Source organism: Ambystoma mexicanum, chromosome 4q (assembly GCF_040938575.1).
Source record: "Ambystoma mexicanum isolate Mex_15411 chromosome 4q, UKY_AmexF1_1, whole genome shotgun sequence".
NCBI classification, from domain to species: domain Eukaryota; kingdom Metazoa; phylum Chordata; class Amphibia; order Caudata; family Ambystomatidae; genus Ambystoma; species Ambystoma mexicanum.
This window is the reverse complement of record NC_090928.1, coordinates 624,488,603-624,516,458: the sequence shown is the minus strand read 5'-3', so window position 1 is coordinate 624,516,458 and position 27,856 is coordinate 624,488,603. Positions and strand designations below refer to the sequence as shown.

Here is a 27,856-nt window from a genome sequence, read left to right as displayed (position 1 = left end):
TGCACCGGTCCCGCCCTCATCTCGATGTCACAGAAATGAAAGGTTTACATCATTCTAGGCCCCCTCATCCCCATCGACGATATATTGCAGATGTGAGAAACGCCATTCACTCAGACAGCCATTTTGACCCTATCCTGATGACGTTGTTGAAGAGATAAGTTTGAAGTCAATGCAGCAAGTAGACTGACTGTTACTATGCAAAAGCTGATGACATCACGACTGGGGCTACAACATAGATATGTTAGACATGAAGCACATATGCATTCCTGCATGAAGCTACGCAGGCACTTAGATTAAATTGCTCTGAGACAGCTTATGACCCACTTAGAGGACGGATATACCTTCGCTATGCAGTAACCGCAAGTTGCAGAAGAATACATATGAACTGCTTGCTGACGCTGAATGCAACTAACATGAATGGCCATATAAATCAAGATGGAAGCCACAGCCACATTGGAATACATGGAAGGCACTGAAAGGGCTTGAGAATACAGAGAGAGGCCTGAGATGCTGATTTTGCAGAGATGTGCAGACTAGACTGCCTGTGCAGCCAGCAAACATATTTTGGCCAAGGACACCGAGGGAGAGAAAGTTTCACATTAGCTGAAGAGATAGGACAACTACATGTGTAAAAGCCGAAAATCCTCATAAACGTGAGCAGAAAAATTAAGTTTGTGGTCCCTTCCCACATGATCTGAAGCGTAGGAACAGAGCCTATTCATTCAAACCAGACAGATGCCACTGTTCCCATCCAACTGACGACAGACGATACAAAGGTAGCATTAAGTTGAAAGCTAAATGTTCTGTCTCAAGGCCTAGAGGATCGGAGATGGTAACCTTGTTAGGTTCAGCCAGCACCTTTGGGGCTGTGCCCACCACCTTGAATAGTTGATTATGGGCTGGTAACCTTCCACAGTGCCATGGCTGAGTATACCCTCTCTGACCAATCCCTACCCACCTTACATGCTAGCTCACATTTTGTTGCAAGACCCATTAATAGTGCACCAACCTGACATGCCTGTAGTTGCAACATTTAGGAGGTATTCACAGGAGGAACCACCAGATATTATTTAGCCAATTAATGTACTAACCCATATATCTTCTATATGTAGCCTACCGTACTAACCAATCCCATCTCACCTTAGGTTTTTGCAATGTATCATTTATTTTGTGATGTCACTTCACATTAAACTCCATGACGGGCCTGTAACCAGTGAGAAAGTATTGGGAAATCATGTGATGTCCATAACTTGATCCCCATTTCAAAAGCTTTCCATAAACGGTGAGTTTTGTCACATTTTTGGACTATTCCATTTTTGGTGCGGGGGATTTCCCCTAAACAAGTTCCTCTTGCTTGTATTTGGGAAAGTTAACAGACCCCAACCTTCTTCAAGGTACTACATTTCCATTCAATCTGTCCTGATAGAACTGATATGTTTTATGGTGAAACCAATCCACCTAATTAATTCATTCAGACTAAAGACCTATCTAATATTTAAATTGACTTGTTACATCTGAAACCATGAATCGAAACGAAGAAGAGGACTGCGAGGATGATGATCACCCGGATAAACCGAAGTGAGCAGTCTAGTCCTTTAACAAATCTGATTGGTTCAAGACAACTCCTTTTCCCAATGCGGGCATTTAAATCTAACACAGCTGAAAACCAGAAGAGAATCCCTCCAGGCAGGTATTGCAGAGAAAGCATAGCTGTCAGCTGTGAAGCAGAGAACTGAGACGCAAGACTGACATGGAAACAAGATGCCATTTCCCAAGGTAGGAAAAGAGAGCGAGCACAGCATGGGAGCCGGCTATTCTGAAGCTTGCGCACCGAATAATCGCGTCCCCAGCAACGCCGAAGCGAGAGCAGACCGCGACAAGGACGCTGGACGCTGCGAAAGAACAACCAAACTGAGAGCAAGTCCAAGGGCTACTGGAGCCTCGTGACAGAATCCCGCCGCCCAGATGACACAAACTGAAAATGAAGGTACGCTAGCTGGGGGGAATTGACAGGAGGTCTGGGCGAGCCAAGTGAAGCACAGAAAGGACCGAATGAAGGTCAGAGAATATTTTGGAGTGAAACACTAAGAAAAATACAGAGAAACAGCGGGGTAGATAACCCAGTCATTAATAAATGCATGACAAGTGGATACACGACAAGTGAAAACTTAGCTTGGCAGGAGAGTGACCCAGGCTATTGCAGACAACAGTTGCACCCTTATGCAGTAGAAAGTTCAAGGGAGTCTGAAACTTTGTGTGAAAGCAAGACAGGAAACAAGGAACGGTACGTTTGGCAGAAGAGTAACCCAAATGAACCCAAGGTTCCATTGCGAGTCTGGGACGCACACCCGAAGGAGACCCCAAGGATAAAAGGTTTTGGGACCCTAAATATAATCTGGAATAACAGGGTCTGGAGCCCTATACAAGAAAGAAAGACAATATATGAGATAACTGGGTGTTGGCAGAAGAGTACAACAAGACCGCTCATGTAATGCGAGCCTGGATTCCCACCCAAATAGAAGGCTGGAAATGAAAGGTTTTAGAACCCTAGGACTGAGGATGTTTAGCAGTTTTTGGAGAATCCTTTGTGTTTTGAATGAGAAGAAACTGGAAGGACATTTGTCCTTTTGAAGTCTAGGGGTAAGGAGCAACACCCTAGTGTTGGAACATTATTTTCTTGAATCCTTGGGAAGGCCACCTGGCTGAGAACATTTATGTTGCCTTGATGAACACTATTTTCTTTATAGTAAGATCATCCTTGCACCATTTTATTTGTGTATAATGACAGACATAGTTAGGTTTTGGGGACGTGACTGGGACAGACTTGATATTTGTGGACATCCTGGATGTTTTCACTAGTTCTTTTGAGGTAGGGAAACCCCTCTTAGATTTAGGGATAGAGAGGCGTTTTTCCCAACCTTTCTTGATCAATAAAGGTCTATACCCCAAAATATGCCACCCTTGTGTCCGAGCCTTACTACTGGTAGTTCACAGAATTTAACATGTGTATTTGTCAATGGGATTCTCTCCTCCCTATTCACAATGAGATGGCACATGTATTTCATGCTCAATTATACCGACATAATGTAATCTCTTGCCCCTAGCCAACTCTGAGATTTTAAGCTCTCCAGTAGTCCCTCACATCAAATGTCACGTATGTCTGCCATGGAAGATTGTCACTGGTATTCGCGCATCCCTAGTCACAGCAAGATGGCACACGTTTTGCACACTCAGTTACACCCAGTGAATGTAATTTCCTACCCCTTGAGATTATACTTGCCCCTACATTTAGTAACTCAAAGTAATCTTTCCTATTTTTTAATAAACAATGTCATTAGCATATCAACAAGCCTAATACACACTGAAATACATTTCAAATTTGGCATAATAGACCTTACCACAGTACCAGAAAAAAATAGGTTATATGGGTAAACAGTTCATTTGATGCCCCAGCAGGAGATTGGACTTGATGGGGGCATACCCACAGGGGCTGAAGGGAGGGCCAGGAGGACGGAGGACAAATAAGGCAGCAACAAGAATTGAAATCAGAGTTTATGGGGCAGTCAGGTCATATTGTGCAATGAAACACATGCTAGGTTCTTCTTATTGAAGTCCCCTGGACCTCCACACTGTTGCAGATCATCCGTGGGTGCTCAGACGGTGAACATGGAGTCTAGATGGTTGGAGGAGAGACATGGTTTGAAGAAAGGGTTCAGATATACCACTCTTAGTAGTATTGGGTGATATTCCTACCATACAAAGGCGCCAGCCAGGCTTCTGCTTTGGCCTTCAAGAGACCTCCAGCAACATCAGGAGTGCGGGTATCCGAGCCCCTCCTGCAGCTCCCTGCTAGCAGGAGGACGCTAATGCCGCTATTTTTCATTGAAATTATGGAGCAGCTGCTTCCCTGTAAAATGGCCGCCACTGCCTGTCTCTTACCAGTGACACCTTCCTCATTGTGCAGCCTGCAACGCTCTACCATCCAAGCTCGCATCTATGGCTGAATTCTGACCCTCTGATTGAAGGATTGCTACTGAAAACGACTCCCAGCTTACTCGCCGGCAGGCTGTACCATCGTCCCCCAGCTAAGGCCCTCATATAAGTCACTCTGACTGGGCACAGACGGTGGAGAGGAGCCAACCCCCCCCCCCCATCTCTGTGGCTTGCTACCAGGCTTTCTGTCACACTTCTAGCTTTGTTGGCCCCTGTCTTCAACCATGGTGCAGCACTGGTTCCTCCTGTCATGATAAGGTAAGGAGGCGCTCTCCCTCCTTGAAGCATCTCTGTTTTTCCTATCTTACCCCCTCCTCCACTCTCCTCCAATTAATCCTTCCCTGCTGCTCTTGGGTTGCAAAATGTCTTGTCTGCTGTAATTCGATCTTGCTCTTTCACTTTTCCCCTGCTTTCCCATCTCTCCGTCTATTCCCTGCCTCTCTGCTCCTCTCTCTACCTCCGGGTGCTGCTGTGGCTTCCACTGGCTATCCGGGATGCTGCTTTCCTATTTTTCTGCCTTGCCTCTCCCGACTTTCTAGTCTACCCATCTGCTTGTCCTTTCTTACTTCCCTTCCCAACACTCCTTGTGTTACCCACTCTCCCGGCCGTGAGGCACCTCCCCTCCCTGCCTCGGCCATCTATTACTGTTAGGAGCCTTCAGATGTCACCCATAAATTTGCATTGAGCTGTAGCCACTTGCTCGTCTTAGCCTGCCTGGCATCTGTCCTCCTGCAACCCCTAGAATGTCTTCATCTGCACCTTTCCTATTTCTTCTTTCTGGCCCTCCTGTAGCCCTGGATGTCCGCTCTCCAGCCTTGTGTAGTGTTGTGCTTTTTCTACCTAAAACTTCTGATTGACTATGAAACCTTGCTGTGTTTTGCATTTGACCTACCCGCAATCACTGTTTGACTCTGAAACCTTCTGTGTTTTGCATTTCATCTCCTGCATCCACTGACTGTCTTATCGCAGCCGGTGCTCACTGGTGTAGCGGGGGCCCCCTTGGTGTGGGGGCCCTGCCAGTACATGTCCTTGGAGGGGGCCCCCTGGAAAACAAAAACCAAAAATTAAAAAATGTTTCACAAAAAAATTAACGTTTCTTTTTGAAGTCACTGCGTTCATAAAGAAATCATTTCTACGTTTAAATAATGTTTTCAGTCTGAGGGCTGCCCCCAACCCATGACATGGAAGCCTCGAGGCCAGAGGCCTCCATGTCATGGGGTGGGGTGAGCCCTATGACTTAAAAAAGAAATAGTTTCTTTTTGAAGTCCCTCTGCCTTCGTAAAGGAATTATTTCTGTTACGGTTCGGTCCTTGAATGGAAATAATTTCTATATGAAGTCAGAGTGACTTCAAAAAGGAACCCTTTCTTTTTTAAGTAATAGGGCTCCTCCCCACCCCATGACATGGAGGCTTCTCGATCCTCTGCAGATGTCGGGAACAAGCGTTACTGGCTGCTGCGGGGAGCTAAAGGCCTTGTTCCCTGGTCTAACGAATTAAAGGTAAGAACATATTTTCTTTAAATTTGTGTGTGTGCGTGCAAGTAAGTGTGTGTATATATGTATATAATGTAATGTGCATGAATGAGTGAGTGCGTGATGTATGGGTGTCTGCCTGGGTGTGCCTGTGTGAGTGTATGATGAAAGGGTGCACACATAAATGTATAGGTGACTGGGTGTTCATGTGTGAGTGTATGATGAAAGGGTGCACACTTAAATGTATAGGTGGCTGCCTGTGTGAGTGTATTGTGAAAGGGTGCACACTTAAATGTATGGGTGGCTGCCGAGAGGCGCTAACTTCACGGGCAGTGGCAGAGGGGAAAATCTATTTGTGTGGGGGCATCTAACTTCTTTACGCATTCTAAATAAACTATTCTAGTGCAGCCTCAATGTTTCACGCAGTTAACTCTCTCCTTTTAGTTAGAAAGCACCCACTTATGGACTGCTGTGAGAATGAGCGGTCTCTTGTCCACTCACTACCCTTCGAATCACTCCCCTGGTATGCAAGTACTAAACCCACATCACAATTTCAATTACCTAAAAAAATTAAGCATTTAAATGCAGGTACTAACAGTGTAATGCTTTACGTTAGTAATTGCCAGGCCTTTCTTTACAGCGAAACCCAGGCACTGTTTAACATCTGTGTCCTGTTCTGTCCAGCAACGTCTCTGTAGGTCAGCCAGGTCGAGTCAACATAGCCCAACATTTCAGGGAGGCGGTGGGTTAAAGCCCAGTCAGCTCAATTGTGTTGCACCACTGCTTGTGTTTAATGCCTTGATTACTTATTGGTAATATTAATTACTCCTAGCCCTATTCCTCGTGCTGGTACTTGTGTATGAGGCACTTTGCCTCACACACAAGTACCGGGATGAGGTACAAGGACATGGATGTAAGCCCTGGCTTAGTTACCTGTAATCTTCATTACTCCTAGTCCCACTCTTGCTCGTCCCAGTATGTACCTATGAGTGAAGGTGCCTCATACATAAGCACTGGAACAAGGAAGAGGGACATGGAGGTAATTCTGGGCTGTGGAGCTAATCTTGGGGGTTGGGTGCAGGGGTTGGGAGGGAGAGGGGATGTGTGGGGGTGGGATGGGAATTGTGCAATAAATCCTAATGGTCATCCGTGGCCAGGCTAACCAGGCATGGTATGTGGTATTAGTGGCTAGAGAGACATTTTGGTGCAGCCAATCTAGTCATTTCTTAGTTTGGCTTGACTTTCTTTTAACTCGGCATCTCTGATACACAGTCCTGCTAAGTGTAATTACCTGGCTAGATTGGTATTTGAGTGCTGCCAGTCTAGCTGTTTCTTACTTTGGCATTGTATTTTTTTCTGGGCATCTGTGATAAAATAACCATGGTAAGTGTTATTGCTTCAACTGGCATTTTGGTGCAACTAGTCTAGGTGTGTCTAAATGTGGCTTGTGTGAGAAACCAAAGGGTGTCTCACTGCTCATCCAGGTGGCCAGGACACGGCCATCGCCTTTGGATCCAGTTCCTGGGGGTGGACCAGTGCGGGAGGATCACCTGGATGGGGGGATCCCTGAGGAGTGGGGTACTGTGAAATACCTGAGGGTATCTCACATAGTGAACCACGAGAAACCCATATTCAGGTGGCCAACGAAGGGCTGATAATCTCAGACTACAACTCTAGGGTTGAGAGAACGAGAAAGGCTCACCGAGATGGGGAAGCCCGGGGTTGTACTCAAGAAAATAGTCCCGGCGAAATGCAGTACTATGCCGAGGTAGATTAAAAGGCAGACGATATCCCTGAGGCTTTTATAGGCTATAATACATCTGCCTTGCTTCCTCTCATTAAATCTCTCCTACCCAGATCCCACAACCCCTCCGTACAGAACCAATCGTCTAAAATCTCAAACCTGGTTGCACCCAAAGAGTACCTATCCCAGAATCAATATCTTCCGGCTTCCTACCCGAACACTCCTGGCCATTCTTTTCCACATCCCTTTGGTTATTCTTTCCCGAATACCCAGTCTACTCTGAGGAAACACTACTGTTCCCACAATCCCCCGTTTATTTTATTATATCAATCCCGGTCATTCCTAGTTGCTTTACAAACCCCACCAATCTCACTTTTCTGAATTCACCAACACCCCCAGGACAAAGAATATAATTTCTCCTTATCTATTGACACAAACACTTTTTTACCGATGTTAAAGAACGGACTAATGTTAAAACTGTTTATCTCACATGTTGCAACCCAACGGTCAGGCAGAGTCATGCAATTAACCTGAATGACACACACCTGACGGCCCTTTCATTTCCCCACAGGGATAAAAGGTGGAGCCAGAGAGCACACAGCGAGCAAGGCGGACCGCACAGCGAGACAGCTATCCATACCCGGTAGTTCAAGAGGCGGGGAAAGGCGGCGAATATTGAGAGGCTGACAAGGAAAGACGCGGCATTGCCCTTTCTGACGCAGACCCACGAAACCTCTGCAGAGGGAATCGTTAAACCGAGGACAATAGCCCAAGTTTACTGCAACAGATGTCAATGGTACACAGAGCGTGTCGACACTGATAAGCAGGAGCGAGGGAAACTCTTTCTACCGTGGTGCTGGCCATAACTCCAGCGAAGAAGAAAGCCAAGTGGTTCATCACAGCCAGTGAGTCGAGGGGAGAGCCGATAAGAGCCAGGCTGTGCTGGATGAAAGACGCAAAGTGGCAAAATGAACTAAGTTCAAAAGAACTGTAAAAGTGTTGAAGGGAGACCAGCTGCAGAGTGAACCGGCACCACGTCGGTGCTATCTCGAGAGACTCTGGTTGATCCCTGTGTGAATGAAACTACAGAAACCAGAAGGCAGTAGGAGAGTCGCCAAGTTAGAGCAAAGTGGTCATACAGGAGGTCAAACAAAATCCCCATACAGTCGAAAGCCTTTGATCTACAAACTTGAGAAAGCAAGGGAAGTGAATCCTGCAGACAATTGTGAATGTGAAGTTGGCAATAGTGGACCCGATCCAGGGATGCTGATGAGAAGGGGCTAATCTAAAGTCCCAAGAAACAGTGTGTTAACAAACATAAACCTGGCCAAGGGATGTCCACTATCAACTGTTCAAAAAGACATTGGGCCTCATTACGGCTTTGGCGTTAGCCATGTCGCTATTGGCGGCATGGCTGCCTCCAAAACCGGGTCCGGGTTCCCTGAATGGGGAATTACTGGGCTATTCCGAGTTTAGAGGGCCCAGTAATTCCTCCCTCAGGGAACCCGGGCCCGGACCTTCCCATTCCCATTCAAGCCCCCATAGGGCTCAATGGGAATGGGTGCAGGGAGCTAACAACGGGCCGATTATGACCGGCCCGTTGTTAGCTCCCTGGTTTTACCAGGCGTCCTTACCGGGTCCCGCGAGGGGACCTCGTAATCTTGCGGAATGAGTTTAACGGGTCCGCCTCCATTAGCGGAGCCCGTTAACCCATTCCGCAAAGGTTATAATGAGGCCCATTGACATTTCAAAGGGATCCGAGCCCGAATGAGGGAGATCCAGGGGTGAATCCATCACCCAAGAAAAGCCCAAGTGAACCCGGCAGAGGGAAGCTGAAAATAGAGAAGGGGTCAGCATCCAGAAGAGGGGGACCCAGGGGTGAAGAATCCTCACCCAAAGCAAAAGTAGGAAATTAATTTTCATTGTTGTTGAAGGAACTTTTATTTGTGATTTACGTCAGGCCCTCGAAGGCAAGAGACTTTCAAGACCAGGTTACCTGGTTTGTAACTCACTAGGGATTGGGCCTTTGAGGGAACTTTGGAATGTTTTGGCTTCTGGTTTGTAATTCCCTAGAGAGTGGGCCTTTGAAGGTACTTTGGAATGATGTTGGGTACTTGGTTTGTAATTCCCTAGAGATTGGATGTTTGAGGGTACTTGGGAATAATCTCTCTTGTATATAAACCACTCTCAAGCCAATTAGAGTGTGAAAAGCAATCCTCTGGTAAGGGAGGCACAGCTTATGAAAATAAAGCTGGTATGATTATGAGAGTGACTGTATTGAATGAGTGTTCCTTTTTGAAGTACTGAGCAAATGCTCCACATTATTAATAAGTTTGTTAGACAATAAGTCTACAGCATGGGTGCAAACCGAAGACATTTGGCCTCATTATGAGTCCGGCGGTAGCCGTGCCAGTAAAAAGAGCACGGCTGCCGCCGGAGTCATTTTTTTCCAGCGCCCGGCAATGGGGATTTACCAGGGCATTACAGCCCCGGCAGACCCTACAGCCAAGCGCCGGAAAAAGAAAATCCACATTCCCATTCGAGTCCCATTGGACTCAATGGGAATGGGGAGGACGGATGCACTGGCACTGTGTGCAACAATGCCGGTAGATCCGTCAAGGTCTGCGAGCGCTGCCTTTCTGCCCGCCAGGTCAGACCTGGCGGACGGAAAGGCACCTGCTCGCAGAACTTGTAGTTTGCCGGTCCGGAAACAACGGTACCGGCAAGCTTACCGGTACCGTTGTTTCCGGGCCAGCAACCTCGTAATGAAGCCCATTCTCTCAGACTGTGTTATAATGTCTACTACTGCTTTGTGGGTTTGTCCTATTTCTTGTCTCCTGTTTGCAGTTACCATTGAGCCACTAATCCAGAAATTAACTTGCCTCCTGCCTATCATGCAGTTGCAGATTTGACCTGCTGCCTTGCATTAGTGATACATTGGAAGAAATCTGAATTGTTAATATTTATAAAATTAACCAGTGCACATTTAAAGCAGATCATTTGTTGGGCAATGTATTAATTGAGACTGACCTAATTATTACCCCGAGCTGTTTAGCAAATTCTTCAGCCCATCAGAGACCCAAGACCTCATCAACTTGGTTTGTTGCATAACCTTGACTGATGCAACAAATACAATTGCTAAGGTTTTGAGTCTCTGATGGGCTGAAGATTGTGTTAAATATCTGGAGGCGATATTTGAATAATCAAAGGAACTTTCTTGAGAGGGAGCTGAAGCGGCCAATTAAGAATACAGCTGCCCCCCACTCCATTTTTGGGTCTGTTACAGACCATGCAGAAGCTGGTGGGATTGAGGCCATCTCTGGGCACATTGACTTGTGGTATTGCTTGTCATGGTACCACCGCCCTCTGCACCAGCATCTGCACTGGTGTTATACCATGGCCAAAGAAGAGTGAACTCCCACACTCTCCCATAGACACTTGACTTTGACGGGAAGACCTGGGCCCTGCGTGACCTGTCAGAGGCAGCATCTCTGGCTCTTAGCTGGGATACATTGAGATTCTCACTGTGGTTCAGCATGCTGCAGAACCACTGGACCCTGTGTGGATCCTAGCGAGTCTGCACATTCAACTGCTGGCATCGAAAACCTGCAAGATGGACATCAAGTAGGGCATTGCTCACGAGCAGTTGGCTGTCACCTGTTTCACATCTCTAATCTTCACTCTACAGCTCTGCAAAGCCCTTCGAGCAACAACAAAGGGAGGGAGGCTGGTGAGGGTTCGGCAAGGGCACAATGATCTGGGCACTGCTGGCCTAAGCATTTAATAATAAGAGTAATTTACATGGCAGGTTAATTAGCAATGGCCTCCCTAACCTCCACAATCCAGTGCTGTTATGGGCACTTGCTTCCGTAGCTTGGTATCCAGTTGCATAGTGAATGTTGTACACTGCACATACTATTCTGTGTGTTGTCATGTAGGAGCAACAGGCAAGCAGAGTTTAGTGGGGGTAAATTGGACTTTATAGTGGCAGTTTTAGTTAGCAGGCCAGCTCAAGGAGAAGGGTACTAACACAGCTCCTGAAACGGACAAATGTAGTGACCAGACTATATTGATTCCCAGCAATGCTCCTTCATTTAACACATGCAGTGTTAGAACCACTGATAGTACCAAAAGAACATGAAACAAGCACCGGGGAATTCAGCTACGCCTACCATTTATTGAGTGTGCTAGTCTGCTCACAGTTGCAGTCACACTTTATTCTCACACAGACCCATTCTAAATGGCATGCCAAATACTATATCTGACAGCATTTCCACTATATTCCACATCCATCCAACTCTATACTCAGCACCATATCCAGAATTACACCAAACATTACACTGTTGCTGGGACAACCCTCATATTCCACCCACAGCACCCTCATATTCCACCCACAGCCTCTGTATTGGCACGTTGGCCTCAAGTCATTACAGTAACTTCTGTGGAAGCACATACCCATGAGAGCCAGTCTGAAGACCAACATGGGTGAGGCGAATGGCAGTGTTGGAGGGTGTACTCTGGGGTTCTTCACAATGAGAGATGAAATGTCAGCAAGACACACAAGGGTGCCACCCCTCCCTGAGAGTCTCGAAGTATTGGCCAATTGGACCAACCAGGACCAATGAGACACATTGGACACAGCATCATTTGAGTAGCAAACATTGGACACAGCCTCATTTGAGTAGGAAGAGCCCATGTCTAAACCGAAGAACCAGGAGGGGTCGCAATGTAGTCAATGCCAGGACTGTAGACTATTCCCCCTACTCGTTAACTAGTGAAGTGGAAGAAAAGAAACATGTTTTTACTTGCTGGCTTCTGGTTACGGATCTAAAAATTTGTTCATTTATAAATTCATTTTTTGTGGCTTTCAAAATGCACCGTGGAGGGGAGGGATTGTAGTGTGATATAAGGGTAGAGGGTCAATATAGTTAAAACACATTTCTAACTCTTTTATATTTTTAAGAGAGTTTTCATATAATACAATTAATCTTTTGTAACACTGCCTAATACTGGGGACCAGTTTTAAGTGTGGGACCGGGATTCGAACCTCTGTTCTTCTGCATTGTCTTGCTTCCAATACAAATGCGTTACCCGTGAGCTACAACTGGGGGTTGGTTCGTTTCTCTACATAACATACAGGCGGTTCCATGTGTGAATTGCATCCAGATCAAGTTAGTACCAGTGGAGCAACACTTGAATTACTAATTAATTCCCATTAAGTTAGACTGTTGTGCCTGCTGGAGCCTGGCGCCATAGGTTGTTTGCGTAGTAACGATTCTGAGTGGAAGACCAAATGCTTGCTTGACAAGAACACTTTTCAGGTCTTACCTGTATCGTAGTTTGGAGGGCTGTGTTCATAAGCTCACGTCCAAGTTATTCCTGAATGTAGTACCCTGCTCCCTGAAGCTTCAATATTGGTGTTACTGCCTGTAACGCTTACCTTGGGCTCTGCGGGAACACCGCTCCTTATAACCTCAACTACTCTTCTCTGGGTGCGTGGTTTTCTCACTACCCCTTTCTTCTTTCAATAAGCAGAAAAATCTTTGGAATATGACAAAAACCAGTCAAAATGTGGATTCAGTGTCGGTGCTGTGAAACAGTCTTCTCACTAGTCAACCTCTCCCTCACTATGGAAAACAGTCTTCTCACTAGTCAACCTCTCCCTCACTATGGACTTCCCTTGCTCACCTCTATTTATGTTGTTATGGGCTCTCCATCCCGCTTCTGTGCGTGGGCGCAAGTTCTGAAGAGGGGAACAGTTTCTTGCATGGGAAGGAGTGGGACTTTCTTGGGAAAAAAGGAGTGCAATGAAATACTGCCTAAATATAACGGGCAAGAAATTTTCCACACCTTACCAATCAACACCACAGCCAGAATTCAAACAAACTAACCCTAAATACCTAAATGGTGAGAGGACAGATGTTGAGTGGACAAATATAATCTTTCCCCGCTATGAAAACCTTCCTAATAACGCTATTCAATCAGGAGATAAATGCGAACTTACATTCCTCACAAGAAAGGCACGGATGCGTTAATGGAACAAAAGTGTCAATGCCTTCAATGCCAACAGGTTACCATTATGTGCGTATGGCGCTCTAAGCTAGTGTGACCAAAAATAAATGTGACGGAAGTCAGGTGCCTCCTGTTCTCCCAGAACGGAATCTCCTCACGAGCAGTGCAAGGAAATGTGCGGCAAGAATCACTACACGCGCTCTGTGAGAAAACTATGGCGCACACTAGCTAATGCCACAATAAACACAACTCAACAGTGTTATAACATGTGCGATACTTGCAGTCGGTTGGAGATGACAGGAAACCTCTCCCAACTAACTCCCTCAGAGAAGCGCCAACTTTTGACAGAAAACACGTAACAGGATAAGGGCAGGAATATGACGGGAAACAGGGCTATGGCAGAAGGGAACAATGAAAAATACAGGAACACTGCAATTCAGAGATAACTAGGAATGCTAGGTCTGTGAAGTTTTAGTCAGGAGTTGACTAGCGGTAAGCGTCTGCTTTGACAGCTGAAGACGCAAAGTGCCGGACAACAAAGGGGAGGGGCTTAAATACTTGCAGAGCCCAAACCACTAGACTACACTGCAGCATTCAGGGAAGGCCCCCTGGCGGCCATATTGAGTGATGCGGAAATGCCTGAATTACTTTTGGCCACAGTAACCTTTCTGCTATTAGCCCAGGAATGATACGCCGCAGCCCAAGACCTCCTGGGGGAAATTCTGTGGAACAATTCTGTGGCCATGACAGTATTCCCCCCCTGAACCCCTCCTAAGCTGGAGCTTCCCTTCCTAGGTTTGCTTGGGTTATGGCGGTGATAGGCCCTTAACAAAATGGGGGCATGAAGATTTTCCAGGGGCTCCCATGTCCTATCCTGAGGGCCGTACCCTTTCCAATCCACTAAGTAGAACAACTTGTTACGCATAATCTTAGAGTCCAAAATTGCCTTGACTTCATTTTCAAGTTGATCATTCTCTACTTCCACAGGAGCTGGAGCATTGTGGATACGAGTGTTAAGATGGACTGGTTTCAAAAGGAAAACATGAAAGACCGAGTGGATCTTCATGGTTTTTGGAAGTGTTAGTTTCATAGCGACTGGGTTGATTATTTTCTCAATGGTGAATGGCCCCAAAAATCATGGAAGAAATTTTCGTGACCATTTTAAGGCCAAATTCTTGGTGGCTAACCACACCAAATCCCCCACCCGATAATCTGGAGCATCACATCTTTTGTAATCCGCAAATTTCTTTTGAAACTCCTTGGCCAAGGACAATTGTTTTCGTGCTTGATCTTCAGCAATAGTGATCTTTTTGTGCAGAGATTTCACGGCTGGCATTTCCAAAGGTTCAAATGGATCAAAGGCCGATGTGCTTGGGTGCCGGCCATGCAAGGTGTAGAATGGACTAAGTCCAGTGGAGGCATGGACAGAATTAGTATATGCGTACTCAGCAATCCACAAAACATTTAGCCATGTGTCCTCCAGTTGGTGCAGCATACATCGCAAATACTGTTCCAAGGTTTGGTTGGTCCGCTCAGTTTAACCATCCGTCTGAGGATGATGGCTGGTGGACAGGCGTACATCAATTCTTGCCAACTCGCAACATCTCCTCCAGAATTTGGAGACAAACTGACTTACTCGGTCCGACACCACTACTGAAGGAAAGCCATGCAGTTTCACAATATTTTCCAAAAAGGTTTTTGCCAAGACTGATGCGGTTGGTAATCCTTTCAATGCTACAAAATGTGCCATTTTGGAAAATAAATCCACTACCACCAAGATAGTGTCAAACCCTTCACATTTAGGTAAGTCCATAATGAAGTCCATAGAAATGGTATGCCAGGGAGCAGGTGGTACATTCAATGGTAAGAGAAGGCCAGCAGGTTTCCTTTTTTGAGTTTTAATTTGGGCGCAATTACCACACGTTTTCAGGAATTGAATGACATCTTTTCGCCAAGTAGGCCACCAGTATGATCTCTTCACCTTCTCCAAGGTTTTGGTGATACCCGGATGGCCTTCCAACAGAGCTCCATGATAATTATCAATCACTTGTTCTTGCAGCTGGGGGGTGGGCAAATACAAACGTCCCTGATAAAATGGTAAACCATCTTGTACTGAAAAACATTCTCCCTTTGACTCCCATCTCATCAATTCCTCCTGAGAGATGCTAGATTTAATCTGATTTCTCAGCTCTTCAAGGGTTGGATCTGAAGTATCCATAATTCCAAGCACCTTCTCCCTGGAAATTATCTCCCCAGGATTCACAGGCACATAAGCTTCTTCCCCTTTTCCGATACGGGAGAGGGCATCTGCCTTCCTATTACGTACACCTGGTCAGAATGTAATGACAAAGTCATATTCTGCAAAAAAAGAGGGCCCATCCTAACTGCCTAGAGGATTGTGCCTTTGCCGAGCGGAGATATTGCAAGTTTCGATTGTCGGTGAAGATGGTTACTGTGTGCCTAGCTCCTAGCAGGTGATGCCTCCATTCTTTAAGCGCACACTTAATTGCCAACAGCTCTTTTTCAGTAACAGCATAGTTCAATTCTGCAGAGGAGAATTTTTTGGACCAGAAGGCCACGGGGTGCAGGTCTTGGGTGTTGGGGTTGCCCTGAGACAAAACAGCTCCCATTGCCAGATATGAGGCATCTGTTTCCACCACAAAAGGAAGGTCAGGTTGCGGATGTTGGAGCACAGGTGCGGCAGTAAATCATTTGTTTAGTTTCTTGAAGGCCTCATAAGCCTCCTTAGTCCACTCATACTTTCTGTTTTTTCTAAGCAAGGATGTGATAGGATGGACCAAACGAGAGAAGTCAGAGACGAATCGCTGATAAAAATTTGCGAATCCAAGAAAACTTTGAATCCCTTTGACTGAAGTGGGCGCAGGCCAGGTAAGAATGGCGTCGACCTTTTTGTTACCCATCTTGATTCCATTAGCCGACAGAATGAATCCCAAAAACTCCACTTCAGGAACATGGAACTGACATTTCTCTAACTTAACATACAGAGAGTTGTCCTTGAGAGTTTGAAGTACAGCATTTACGTGCTTTACATGATCTGAAGGGTTTGCGGAGAAGATTAGAATGTCATCCACATAAACCACTACACAAATGTCCAACAATTCTCTGAAGATGTCGTTCATAAAGGACTGAAAGGCCGCTGGAGCATTGCAAAGCCCAAAGGGCATTACTTGGTATTCGAAGAGACCGTACCACGTTCGAAAAGCGGTTTTCCACTCATCTCCTTTCTTGATTCGAATAAGATGATAGGCGCCACGGAGGTCGAGCTTGGTGAATATTCGAGCCTGTTTCACCTGATCCAGCAAGGTGGAGATGAGGGGAAGAGGATATGGATTCTTCACTGTGATCTGATTCAATGCGCAGTAATCAATACAAGTTTGCAAATCTCCTTTTTTGGGCACAAAAAAGAGCAGTGAGGCCTCTGGAGACTTGGATGGCCTGATGAATCCGTTGGCCAGGTACTAATCCAGATAAGATCTTAAATGGACATTTTCTTTTTCGGTAAGGGCATAAATTCTGCTGCACGGAAGCTGTGCTCCGGGAGTGATATCGATTTGAAAATCATAAGGCCTGTGTGGGGGCAAAACTTCAGCCTCTTTTTCTTCTTGAAAGATATCCTGGAATATTCAATACTCTCTTGGCAAGGAACTGATGAGACCTAGAGTAATCAGAGTACTTGGATCAGGCTGCAGCAGAGTTACTGGATCTTCTGTTGACATACACATACTCTGACAACTAGAGGTAAACGTCAGAGTTCGGGAACACCAATCGATCAGGGGATTATGCTTTTCTAACCAGGGTATTCCCAAGATGATCTGGAATTGTGGGGCTCGAATAAGGTTGAAAGAGATCCTCTCCCTGTGTCCCTCCTGACAAAGCATGTTGAGATCATTAGTGCACTGCGTCACGGGACCTGACACCAATGGAATGCCATCCACCCCGGAGACGTTCTCGGCTTCTAATTTTTCCCTTAAAGGGAGTCCCAATTTGCTAGCCAGAGTTAAATCCATGTAATTGCCAATGGCTCCACAGACAATGTATGCAGTCAATGCATGCCTCTTTGTGGGAGTTTCAGGACTAAAAAGGACGATTGGGAACACAAAGTGTGAGGTCACAGCAACCTTTTCCATGCTCGACAAGCTGACCTCTAAACTTGTCGGGCACTGGAGTTTTCCGCCACCTGATCCTTCTTATCTTGATTGCCACCCCCCAAAGGTTTCCTAGCAGGTTTGACAGGACAATCTTTTAAAAAGTGACCGGCCTTGCCACAGTACAACCACAACTGGAGTTTACGTCTTTTCTCCCTCTCAGCTTGAGATATTGGACCTCGGATTCCCCCCAACTGCATGGGTTCCGGATGAGTGTCTGAGCCTGGTTTTAACACTGGTTCTCTGGGGCGAACTACAAAGGCTCGGCTGTCTTGACAAGCTCGATCTGTCCTTCGGTCTTGTAAACGGTGATCCAACTGTATGGCTAAGTTAATGAATTCTGTGATGTTTTCAGGCGGATTCACAACTTGAGCCAATACATCTTTCAACTCACTGTGCAGTCCACGATAAAATAATGTTGTTCTTTTTTCAGATGGCCAATTTGTTTCTGCCACCAGCCTGTTAAAGGTGGCCACATATGCAAGTAGTTCCTGATTGCCCTGCTTGAGCGACAGCAGTTCATTGTCCAACGCCTGTCGTTGAGTGTGCCGAGCAAATTGTTTTTCTAACTCTCGTTGGAATTCTGCAAAGTTCTGTAACACTGGGTTGTCCCTATTTACCAGGGGAATAGACCAATCAGCCGCATATCCACCCAAATAAGACAAGACAAATGCTACCTTAGATTGGTCAGTGGGAAACACTCCGGGTCTACACAAAAAATGCAATCTGCACTGATTCAAGAAGACTGCAAATCTTTTAGGATCCCCTGTAAAATGCTCCGGGGGTGCCAGAGGAATATTCCCAGGAATGACCACTTGGACTGGAACAGGGGACGATGTGGAGGTGGAAGCCTGTGGATTACTTTGGGGTAAGGGCACCTGTCCCGCTTGATTTTGTAACAATTGACGAGCCAGCTCCTCTGTCCGCTCTCTATTTATTCCCAATTCTTTTCTAAGGGCACTGGTTTCGGACCGAGCTGTATGGACTTCAGCCCTTAGTTCTCCCAGGAGTTGAGTTAACTGATCTACCTCAGGAGTTGCCAGGTTTCCAGGCAGAGCACTTTTCTGTACGGCTTCGTGTTCTGTAACGCTTACCTTGGGCTCCGCGGGAACACCGCTCCTTATAACCTCAACTACTCTTCTCTGGGTGCGTGGTTTTCTCACTACCCCTTTCTTCTTTCAATAAGCAGAAAAATCTGTGGAATATGACAAAAACCAGTCAAAATGTGGATTCAGTGTAGGTGCTGTGAAACAGTCTTCTCACTAGTCAACCTCTCCCTCCCTACGGACCTCCCTTGCTCACCTCTATTTATATTGTTATGGGCTCTCCATCCCGCTCCTGTGCGGGGGCGCAAGTTCTGAAGAGGGGAACAGTTTCTTGAATGGGAAGGAGTGGGACTTTCCTGGGAAAAAAGGAGTGCAATGAAATACTGCCTAAATATAACGGGCAAGAAATTTTCCACACCTTACCAATCAACACCACAGCCAGAATTCAAACAAACTAACCCTAAATACCTAAATGGTGAGAGGACAGATGTTGAGTGGACAAATATAATCTTTCCCCGCTATGAAAACCTTCCTAATAACGCTATTCAATCAGGAGATAAATGCGAACTTACATTCCTCACAAGAAAGGCACGGATGCGTTAATGGAACAAAAGTGTCAATGCCTTTAATGCCAACAGGTTACCATTATGTGCGTATGGCGCTCTAAGCTAGTGTGACCAAAAATAAATGTGACGGAAGTCAGGTGCCTCCTGTTCTCCCAGAACGGAATCTCCTCACGAGCAGTGCAAGGAAATGTGCGGCAAGAATCACTACACGCGCTTTATGAGAAAACTATGCCGCACACTAGCTAATGCCACAATAAACACAACTCAACAGTGTTATAACATGTGCGATGCTTGCAGTCGGTTGGAGATGACAGGAAACCTCTCCCAACTAACTCCCTCAGAGAAGCGCCAACTTTTGACAGAAAACACGCAACAGGATAAGGGCAGGAATATGACGGGAAACAGGGCTATGGCAGAAGGGAACAATGAAAAATACAGGAACACTGCAATTCAGAGATAACTAGGAATGCCAGGTCTGTGAAGTTTTAGTCAGGAGTTGACTAGCGGTAAGCGTCTACTTTGACAGCTGAAGACGCAAAGTGCCGGACAACAAAGGGGAGGGGCTTAAATACTCGCAGAGCCCAAACCACTAGACTACACTGCAGCATTCAAGGAAGGCCCCCAGGCGGCCATATTGAGTGATGCGGAAATGCCTGAATTACTTTTGGCCACAGTAACCTTTCTGCTATTAGCCCATGAATGGTACGCTGCAGCCCAAGACCTGGGGGAAATTCAGTGGAACAATTCTGTGGTCATGACACTGCCATCCTGTTCTTCCTCTGGATGTCAGTGGTGCATTTCCTGATCGTAGGTTTCTAGAGAGTGTGTGCTTTGGGGCTATTTTATGAAGGTACTTGTAGCCCTTGCTTCAAAAGGCTTTTTGCATCAAACACAGCACCTTGAACGTAATCCTCTCTTCCACTGGAAGCAAGTGACAAGCTAAAATAGACCCATGCAATCATTATGCCAAACTCTATTCATACTTGCTTGCAAATTAAATTGAATATTGAGCATTATATTAAAAAGCTGCACTCTGTCAAATGAAGGATCTTCCTAAAGATGCGTATAGCTCCAAAGTCTAGGTGCTGTCTCGGCTCTACATAAAATAGGGCTCAGTGGAGATGATAGGGATTGCGATATTTCAATGGCCAAGGCCAGATAGCAACTGGGAATCAATAACAGGAATGATGTTGAGCAACGACTCGCTGTGTCCAAGCTAGAAGAGTTGCTGTCAATTTTAAATTGATTTTTAAATGTATAGTGCGCACTTACTGTACACCTTGGAGTGTGCTGAGAATAAAATAATTTGAGTAGAATTGATCAGATCTTTAGCAGATATAACTGCACAGTCTGATAGCCACTATGTGCCCCTTGTGGAATGTCTTTACATGTGTGCATTTGCATCTCTGCATTTGCATAATGTTTAGTCCGCTGCTGTTTTTCTAGGATCAGAAACATTCCAAATCATAGGAACAGGAATGGTTCTGAAGTATCCTGAAGGGATCAACATAAAACAGGAAAGAGAATGACATAGAGCACAATCTTCATGCCTGTGGAGGGGAAAACATAAACACATTTGACTAAATCTGATTCATGGGGATTAGAGTTAATTTGGCTACATGTTTCAAGAAAATACATATTGCTATATTTGAGGTAGAAATAGTAATCAAACTGGTACCTGATATGAGTATCCGGTGGAGCATGAACAATTTTGTCCAAACTGCAAAGAAATGTATAACATAGCGTGATCTGCTATTCATCAATATGATTAAATAGTTATTTGTAATTAGAAGAGCATGTTTAGGTTCTGAACTCAAAATATATCATGAAAAGCTGAAATGATGTTTTAAAAAAAGTGCCCACCAATAAGGTAATGGGTGCGCCCCAACCATCCGGGTCAGCGCATGACCCATGCCCGGCGCAGGTTTAAAAGAAGAGTGATAGCCCCACACCTCTGCCTTCTGATAAATAGCTATTTTGCCACGGGCTTAGTTCCTCCTCAATGTAAGAGAACTGCAGAAATCCCTCTGTTAAAAAACCTTTCGTGGATCCCCTCCAACGGTCCAATTATCGGCCCATCTCACTGCTGCCATATGTAAGTAAACTGATGGAAGTGCTAGCCACAACGCAAGTACAGGCCCACGTGGAAGCGCAGAATCTTTTGGATATATACCAAGCTGATTTTAGAGCCAGATGTAGCACCAAAATGGTAGTGGTCGCTTCTATGGATGACCTGAGATGGATGGTGAACCACAGAGGCTCAGGTGTACTGATTTTTCTGGACCTCTCTGCGGTGTTCGATACAGTCGACCATTCCATTCTTCCATCCCGCCTTCGTGAGGCTGGGGTTTGAGACAGGGCTTTGTCCTGGCTATCTTCCTTTTTGACGGATAGAACCAAGGCTGTGGTTCTCCCTCCATTTGAATCTTCTATACTACCAGTGACACATGCTGTCCCTCAGGGTTCCTCCCTAAGTCTGCTTCGGTTCAACCTGTACATGGAACCTCTAGCATACCTTATTAGGTCATTTGGAAGTAGGCTTTATATCTACACTGATGACACACAACTGATTTTTCATGTAGAAGAGGTTGAAAGTTCCTGAGGGACTAATGTTAGGGACTTTTTGGAGCAGAAAAGCTGGTGGATGCAGCAAAATCGTCTGAAATTCAACATCCAAAAAATGGAATTGCTGTTGTGTTCCTCCACTACTTCCCACTTGGGGCCCGCCTTACCCGAAGATCCTTTAGTGCCATTATGGCTTTCACAGTTTTGGCCCTGCACCTTAGGTTCTCGGCCAACACCTGTTTTGAAGGCCAGGAACTTGGGGGCGTGGCTGGAGATGTTGCTATCTCTTGATGCTCAAATCTCCCGTGTCTCCAGCACTTGTTTCTTTCTTTCATCCGCGCTCTTTAAAGAGACTCCTGGATTACTTTGCCTTCCCACACAGGATCCAACTTGTAAATGCCTTTATATTAAGCAGATTGGATTTCTGTAATGCTATCTATTTAGGATTGCTTAAATCATGTATTGGAAGACTTCAGAGGGTCCAAAACGCTGTTGAACGTGAGCTGCAGGGAGCATATCTCACCTGCCCTCCACGCCTTACACTGATTACCTATTGACCAAACCCTTTAAATGTAAGGCTCTCTGTATTACTCACAAAGTCTTTTACAACGTGGCCCCAATTTAAGCTCTAGAGGCCTCAGTGGATCTCATTATTATCCCCAAATTCAGGCTGAATAGATGGGGCTAAGTGGGTGTCACACGCTCTCCGTCCGGGCGGCAAAACTCTGAAATTCCCTGCATGTGTCTCTTTGTGGCACTGCAAACCACTTAGATTTCAGACGTAAAAGAAAGACTTTTATGTTTTCCACCATGAATTTGGGTCTATATTTAGGCATATGGGAAGGGCACTGCATTTTGGGCACTGTTTTTTAAGCTTCTCTTGCTCTAATGGTTTTGCTTGTTCAATACCGTGATAGCTTCTGTAAGGTGTATGTTGCGCTTTATGAGTGTCTATATGTACCTGTCTATGGGCCTCATTACATGGATAGCGGAGAACCATGGCGCTATTAGCGCCATGGTTCATGCCGGTAAAATACCGGCACCGCCTTGGCGGAAAGGGGAATTACCGCCCCATTCCAAGGTTGGCGGGGCGGTAATTCCCCCTTCCACCATTGCCCTTCCCCATTCCCATTTTTGCCCCATAGGGCATAATGGGAATGGGGAAGGCGCTAATTACGGTACCGCAAATTGCGGTACCGTAATTAGCTCCCTGGGTCCCTTTGCGGGTTGGTTTTTAACGCCTGCAAAAAGCAGGCGTTAAATCCGCCAACCCGCAAAAGGACCTTGTAGTAAGGCGGTAAGGATTTACCGGTGCCGGTATTTTACCGGTACCGGTAAATCCTTACCGCCATCCGTGTAATGAGGCCCTATGCCTACCTAATGCAAGGAATTTGCCTCAGCTAAAATACTGCCCAAAAAACCAAGGACTTCTGGTATAGTTTTGCTAGGTGTGCATTACAGGGGATTCTTTGGTCTTAAAAGGGCACAAAACAAAAGAAAGGGTGTGTTTTTAAAAATAAAAAAAAACTGCAAAGTGCTGGTTTAGTAAAAAATGTAAGCCTCATAAAGTGGTGGTTATCCGATGGCAAATCCACCAAATGACCACCAAACTCGATTACTGTTACCGCCACTTGGTCCTGTGTAGTTACCAAGGGATTACAAGTGGTGGTTATTCGCCATTTCTGGAGTCCGCAGGACTCCATGGGGATTTTGGAAGGATTTATTGTGTGGTAAGGAGGAAGATTTATCTGCAACTTCTTGCCGAAGGTAAATCTGTGCAGTGATGCAGTGGTAAAGTGGTGGTAATGGAATTACCGCCATGTTACTGCCGTTTTAACCCGCACTGCTGTACTTGTAATGAGGCCCATGCATATATTTTATCTCTTTAACGAGGTGAAAAACCAGCTGAACATTTCTAATAATCACTCATCAAGAAATGTTATTTGAGCTGGAAGGAACCATGTGGTGAAAAATGGCTCCCTAGTATTGTTTCCTCTAGTCTTTTAAAATTAGATGCCAGACACCAGCTTTCTTCACCAAGATGGAGACCGCCATCCTCAAATTCCTCATCATATTATGAGACTGCCATTTTTATAGTGGCCACTTCCCCGCAAAAATAACAGTTATGGCTTAGTTACATAAAGTCAGTTGGGGACGCCATCTTTTCCACCAAGATGGAGACTGCCATATCCTCATTACTCAGTACATTGTGGCATTTTCCCCCTCTAAATTGGTGTTTTTTTATGCAAAAATAACAATTACAGTCTATTTTTTTCAATCGAAGTGAATTTATTAATGTCCTTTTGAGTCAATGGCGGCATGCACACAAGAATGCCAAATTCCAAAAGGATGCTGCTATCATATCCTTCATAGATTCACAATCATTTTTGATAAGTGATTGTAAGATCAGTTTTGCTGATTTTTCAGCACATGGTATGGTTAAAAGATATTTTTTTATTAAATCAACCCTTCCCATTTAAAAAAAAAACATAAAAAGACAATTTCTTTCGCTTTGCTACCTTTCAAGGTCCAAAGAATTCTTTGTAATGCGTGCTTTGCACAACTATATCAGATGTCCTGAGTTTTTGGGCAGTACCTGGATATAAGCGATTTCCCCGCATCAATGATCAATTTTTGTTAAAATGTTATTGACTCTTTCATCATATATTTTTAGTTTAGAACCTAAAAATTATTTTCCCAATTACAGATGCCTATTTAATCATAGACGAAGAGCAGATTGTTCTCCCTTACACACTTATTGACAGTTTGGATGAGATTGTCTGTGCCCCACAGGATTTGATTTCTGTTTTTACCTCAAATGTAGCAAAATGTATTTTCTTGAAACATTTAGCCAAATTAATTGTAATCCCTATGGTCCAGACTTAGTCAAGTGTGTTTATTTTGCCCCTCCACTGACAACATACAGATGAAGATTTTTCACAGTTATTTTCTAACTTTTACTGCATTGATGGTTCCTATTCTGTGTTGATTCCTTGAGGGCACTTAAGAATTGTATTCCTCTTTTCATCAATGGCTTGGAATGCTATGGTTCCTAGAAAAATAGCATACTTCTAGACCAAGTCATTTTCTGCACCATTGTGGATAACCTTTTTTTTTAAAAAAAAGAACTGTGCATATGGCCCTGAGAAAAAGTGCTGTATATGTTTAGTTGGCACATACTGTCAAAACATATCAGTCTGTATACATGTTTTTAAAAAAAATCCCAATTATGATTGTAATTAAAATGTGGATCATCATTCACTCAACCTGTACAAATATGATTAACATTGTGGCTATAATTTTCTTTTAAAATGGAGTACCATTTTTGTGTGTGAATGTAATCTGTGTTCCATTATATTTAGATCTCAGTCCCTAACTTATAGGTCATATTTCTCTGTCAATCACGGTGTCCACTGAACCTTGTGAAAAGGCCATCTAAACCATCTTGGAGATATGCAGCTTTAACCACCCTCAAAGACTTGAGTCACATTGCTCTCAGCTTGTCTAATAGTCCTGCTCCTACTCAGGATAAATGGTTTTGTGCATGACCTTGTAGAAAACTGGCAAAAGTTGCAGCTCTTTCAAGGACATTTGGGAAGGCTTCAGATGCTTCTTACTTAGAGTGTTTTATGAATCAGTCATTAACAAATACATTGTGTGTATGTTATGTATTTATGTTGTGTAGCATCAGAAACGGAAACCAAGTAAATGTGCATATTGTCAAAATAGTAATACAATTTTCCTTTTGATAGTTCCAAATGCTGCTTATAAAAATTCATACAATCTTTAATAAAAATGAAGAGTACTATAGTAAATAGCAATGCATGATCTGAAATGACACAACAGAATTTCAAATCTAATTTTCTGTCACTGCTCTCTTAATAAAATGTGCTTTATTGTTATCCAGGGATCGAACCACTACTGTTGTGAATGTTGAAGGAGATGCGCTAGGAGCGGGCATCCTGCATTATCTGAACCAAAAGGAAATGGTGCAGAACCAGTCAGAGCTGACAGAGGTACGTACAGAGGCAGTGCCAAACTGCAAATCTGAGGCTGAAACATCTCCGCTGGTCACACACAGGAATGCAGCCTCTACCGCATCAAGCCCTACGGACCCAGATTCCAAAGAATCGATACTGTGAGCGGCCACAGATCACCCATGAAAGCAGCACAGTGAAGAGACAGCCCGGTGCTCTGCTGTTTTTGCAAGACTTTGTGTGCTTCTTTTATGCACGGGAACAATACCAACAACTCTGTAGTGGCATTACTTGTTTACGTCACACTGTTGTCCCTTTTCTATCTTTTTCTACCTTTGTTTTTTCTTGTCCTCCTTTACTGAATATATATTTCTTGTTCTTGAGCTTATGGATTTGTTCCTAGTTATGCATCATTAGATGGATAAGCTTCATAGCACCTGGCCAATCTCACTAAGTATGCAAGATGGCAGAGCACACACCACCACCATTGCTCCTGTTTAGGGGCCATGAAATAAGGCTGCTCCCTAATGAAAAATTTGTCAGATTTCTGTCAGGAATTGAAAGGAACGCAGAAATTGTTAGCGGATCTGACAGTAAATGATTAGGTGAGAAAAAATTAGACCACAGGTTTAGCAGTCTAAAAAACTCAAGGTTTTAAAAAGGAGATGGACGTAAGCATAAAAAATCAGGGTCGAGGTGTAAAAAATATCAGAGGCAAGGCATGATGAGTTTCAGACGTGAATTGAAGGAAGTGGATTGAAGATGAGAGTAACACAAAACATATGACACAAATTAAATTTAGATCATGTAGTTGTTTCTATGTAAACCTTTATAAAGTGCAGTTTAAGTAAAACAACAAAAGAAATCCATAACAAACACTCCAGTAATAAAGTAAGAAGCAAAGAAGAATCTTGTGCGAAGGACCCGAAGACTCAAGAATTGAGCAATGGTGAGGCAGAAAACTGCACTAGCATTTTTAGTCGAATATGCCCCTACCCCAGTCAATGTGGTGTTTAAGGCAACTGCTTTCTTTTTGCCTATTCATCTCTATGTTCTATTTTACTGCCTCACTCTCATGCCCTATATTAAAATGTGTCTCCTATTTATCCCAATGATGTCACTTAATTACAAAATACTTGTTTTATTGAAAAGTACTTCTGTTATGAAGAATTAATGCTTCAGTAAGTGTTTGGCAGACTGCATTGCAGTCTTGATTGTTGTCCTACTTTTAGTTTTTCCCTGAGATTAATATAATTCCTTCTGCTGATTCTAGAGAAATAATGTCAAAGACCAACAAATGTGTTAGATACCAATTTAGCTTAGTTGATAGGTGGGTGTGTGTATTCCACTAGCACCCCAGAGACATCTCTGAAAACAAATCCTTCAATTTATACATCTTCCTAAGTTATTCTTTTTTCATTCTAGACATGCCCATAATGCTGAATTTTCTTAAGTTCACCATTTACCTCTAGAGGAGACTCTAAGAAGACAATATGACAATCTACCAGAAGGAATTCCCTCCTGGACTTGGACCCAGGCATAACAATGGGCACAGAGAGATTTCGGTGATCTCCTGGATTTTCATGATAACCTAGGATTAGTATCTATTCCTCCCTGAATCTGCTACAACACTCTAAAATCCTTGTCTGGAGTTTCTTCCAAATGATCAGAAATGTTTCTGCCTTCAGCAAAATAAGATTTCTTTCCTTTAAAAGGGAGGACTGGCAGGGCTTCTTGTTCCAGTTTACAAATGACTAAGGAGGACTTTGCTCTTTACAAGATCCCGACAAACTGAGATCTTATGAAAAGTTCTTCACTACTGTTGGAACCCTGACTGGGTTACATTGTTTTTTTTAATTTCTTTTGTCAAACCTCGACTGTGGCAAAAGCCTGTCCCTTGCCTACATCTCTAAACTGTACAGATTGCAGAGTGTGTTTGCCTGCATTCCCCTACAACTCTGTACATTTCAATACATCTCCCCTCCCCTTGGATCTTCTGGTCGATTTTAAAGGTCAGTTTGAAGCCCTTGGCATGGTTCACTGGTCCTTCCAATAACTAGTCTTCCCTTTTTATCCACAAATGCAGGATCTTAATAGACATCAGACCCCCATCCTCATCCTGCTCCTACCTAGTAAAGAAGGTGAGGACTTCTGTACATGACTCTTCCATTTTGCACACGTGACTCTGGAACTAACTTCTGACATTCAGCTGGAACATTCAGAATCACATGGCCTTTTACAGGAAGTCAGCTCTGCCCTCTAATCTCAGTCTTGCCCGACATATGGCCATACACCAAGAGGCCAGCTCAGTGGTGT

At 44.5% G+C, this 27,856-nt stretch overlaps 1 protein-coding gene across 1 annotated transcript in view; it reads left to right on the top strand.

Annotated features, from left to right (window-relative positions):
* SLC1A4 (solute carrier family 1 member 4) overlaps window positions 1–26,665 on the top strand; it is a 267,158-nt gene extending 240,493 nt beyond the window's left edge. Inside the window, exon 8 of the mRNA XM_069608167.1 lies at window positions 25,471–26,665. Within this exon, the coding sequence (XP_069464268.1) occupies window positions 25,471–25,705 (235 nt within the window). The 3' untranslated portion in view covers window positions 25,706–26,665. The remainder of the gene's footprint in view (window positions 1–25,470) is intronic.
* The last annotated feature ends 1,191 nt before the right edge of the window (window positions 26,666–27,856 follow it).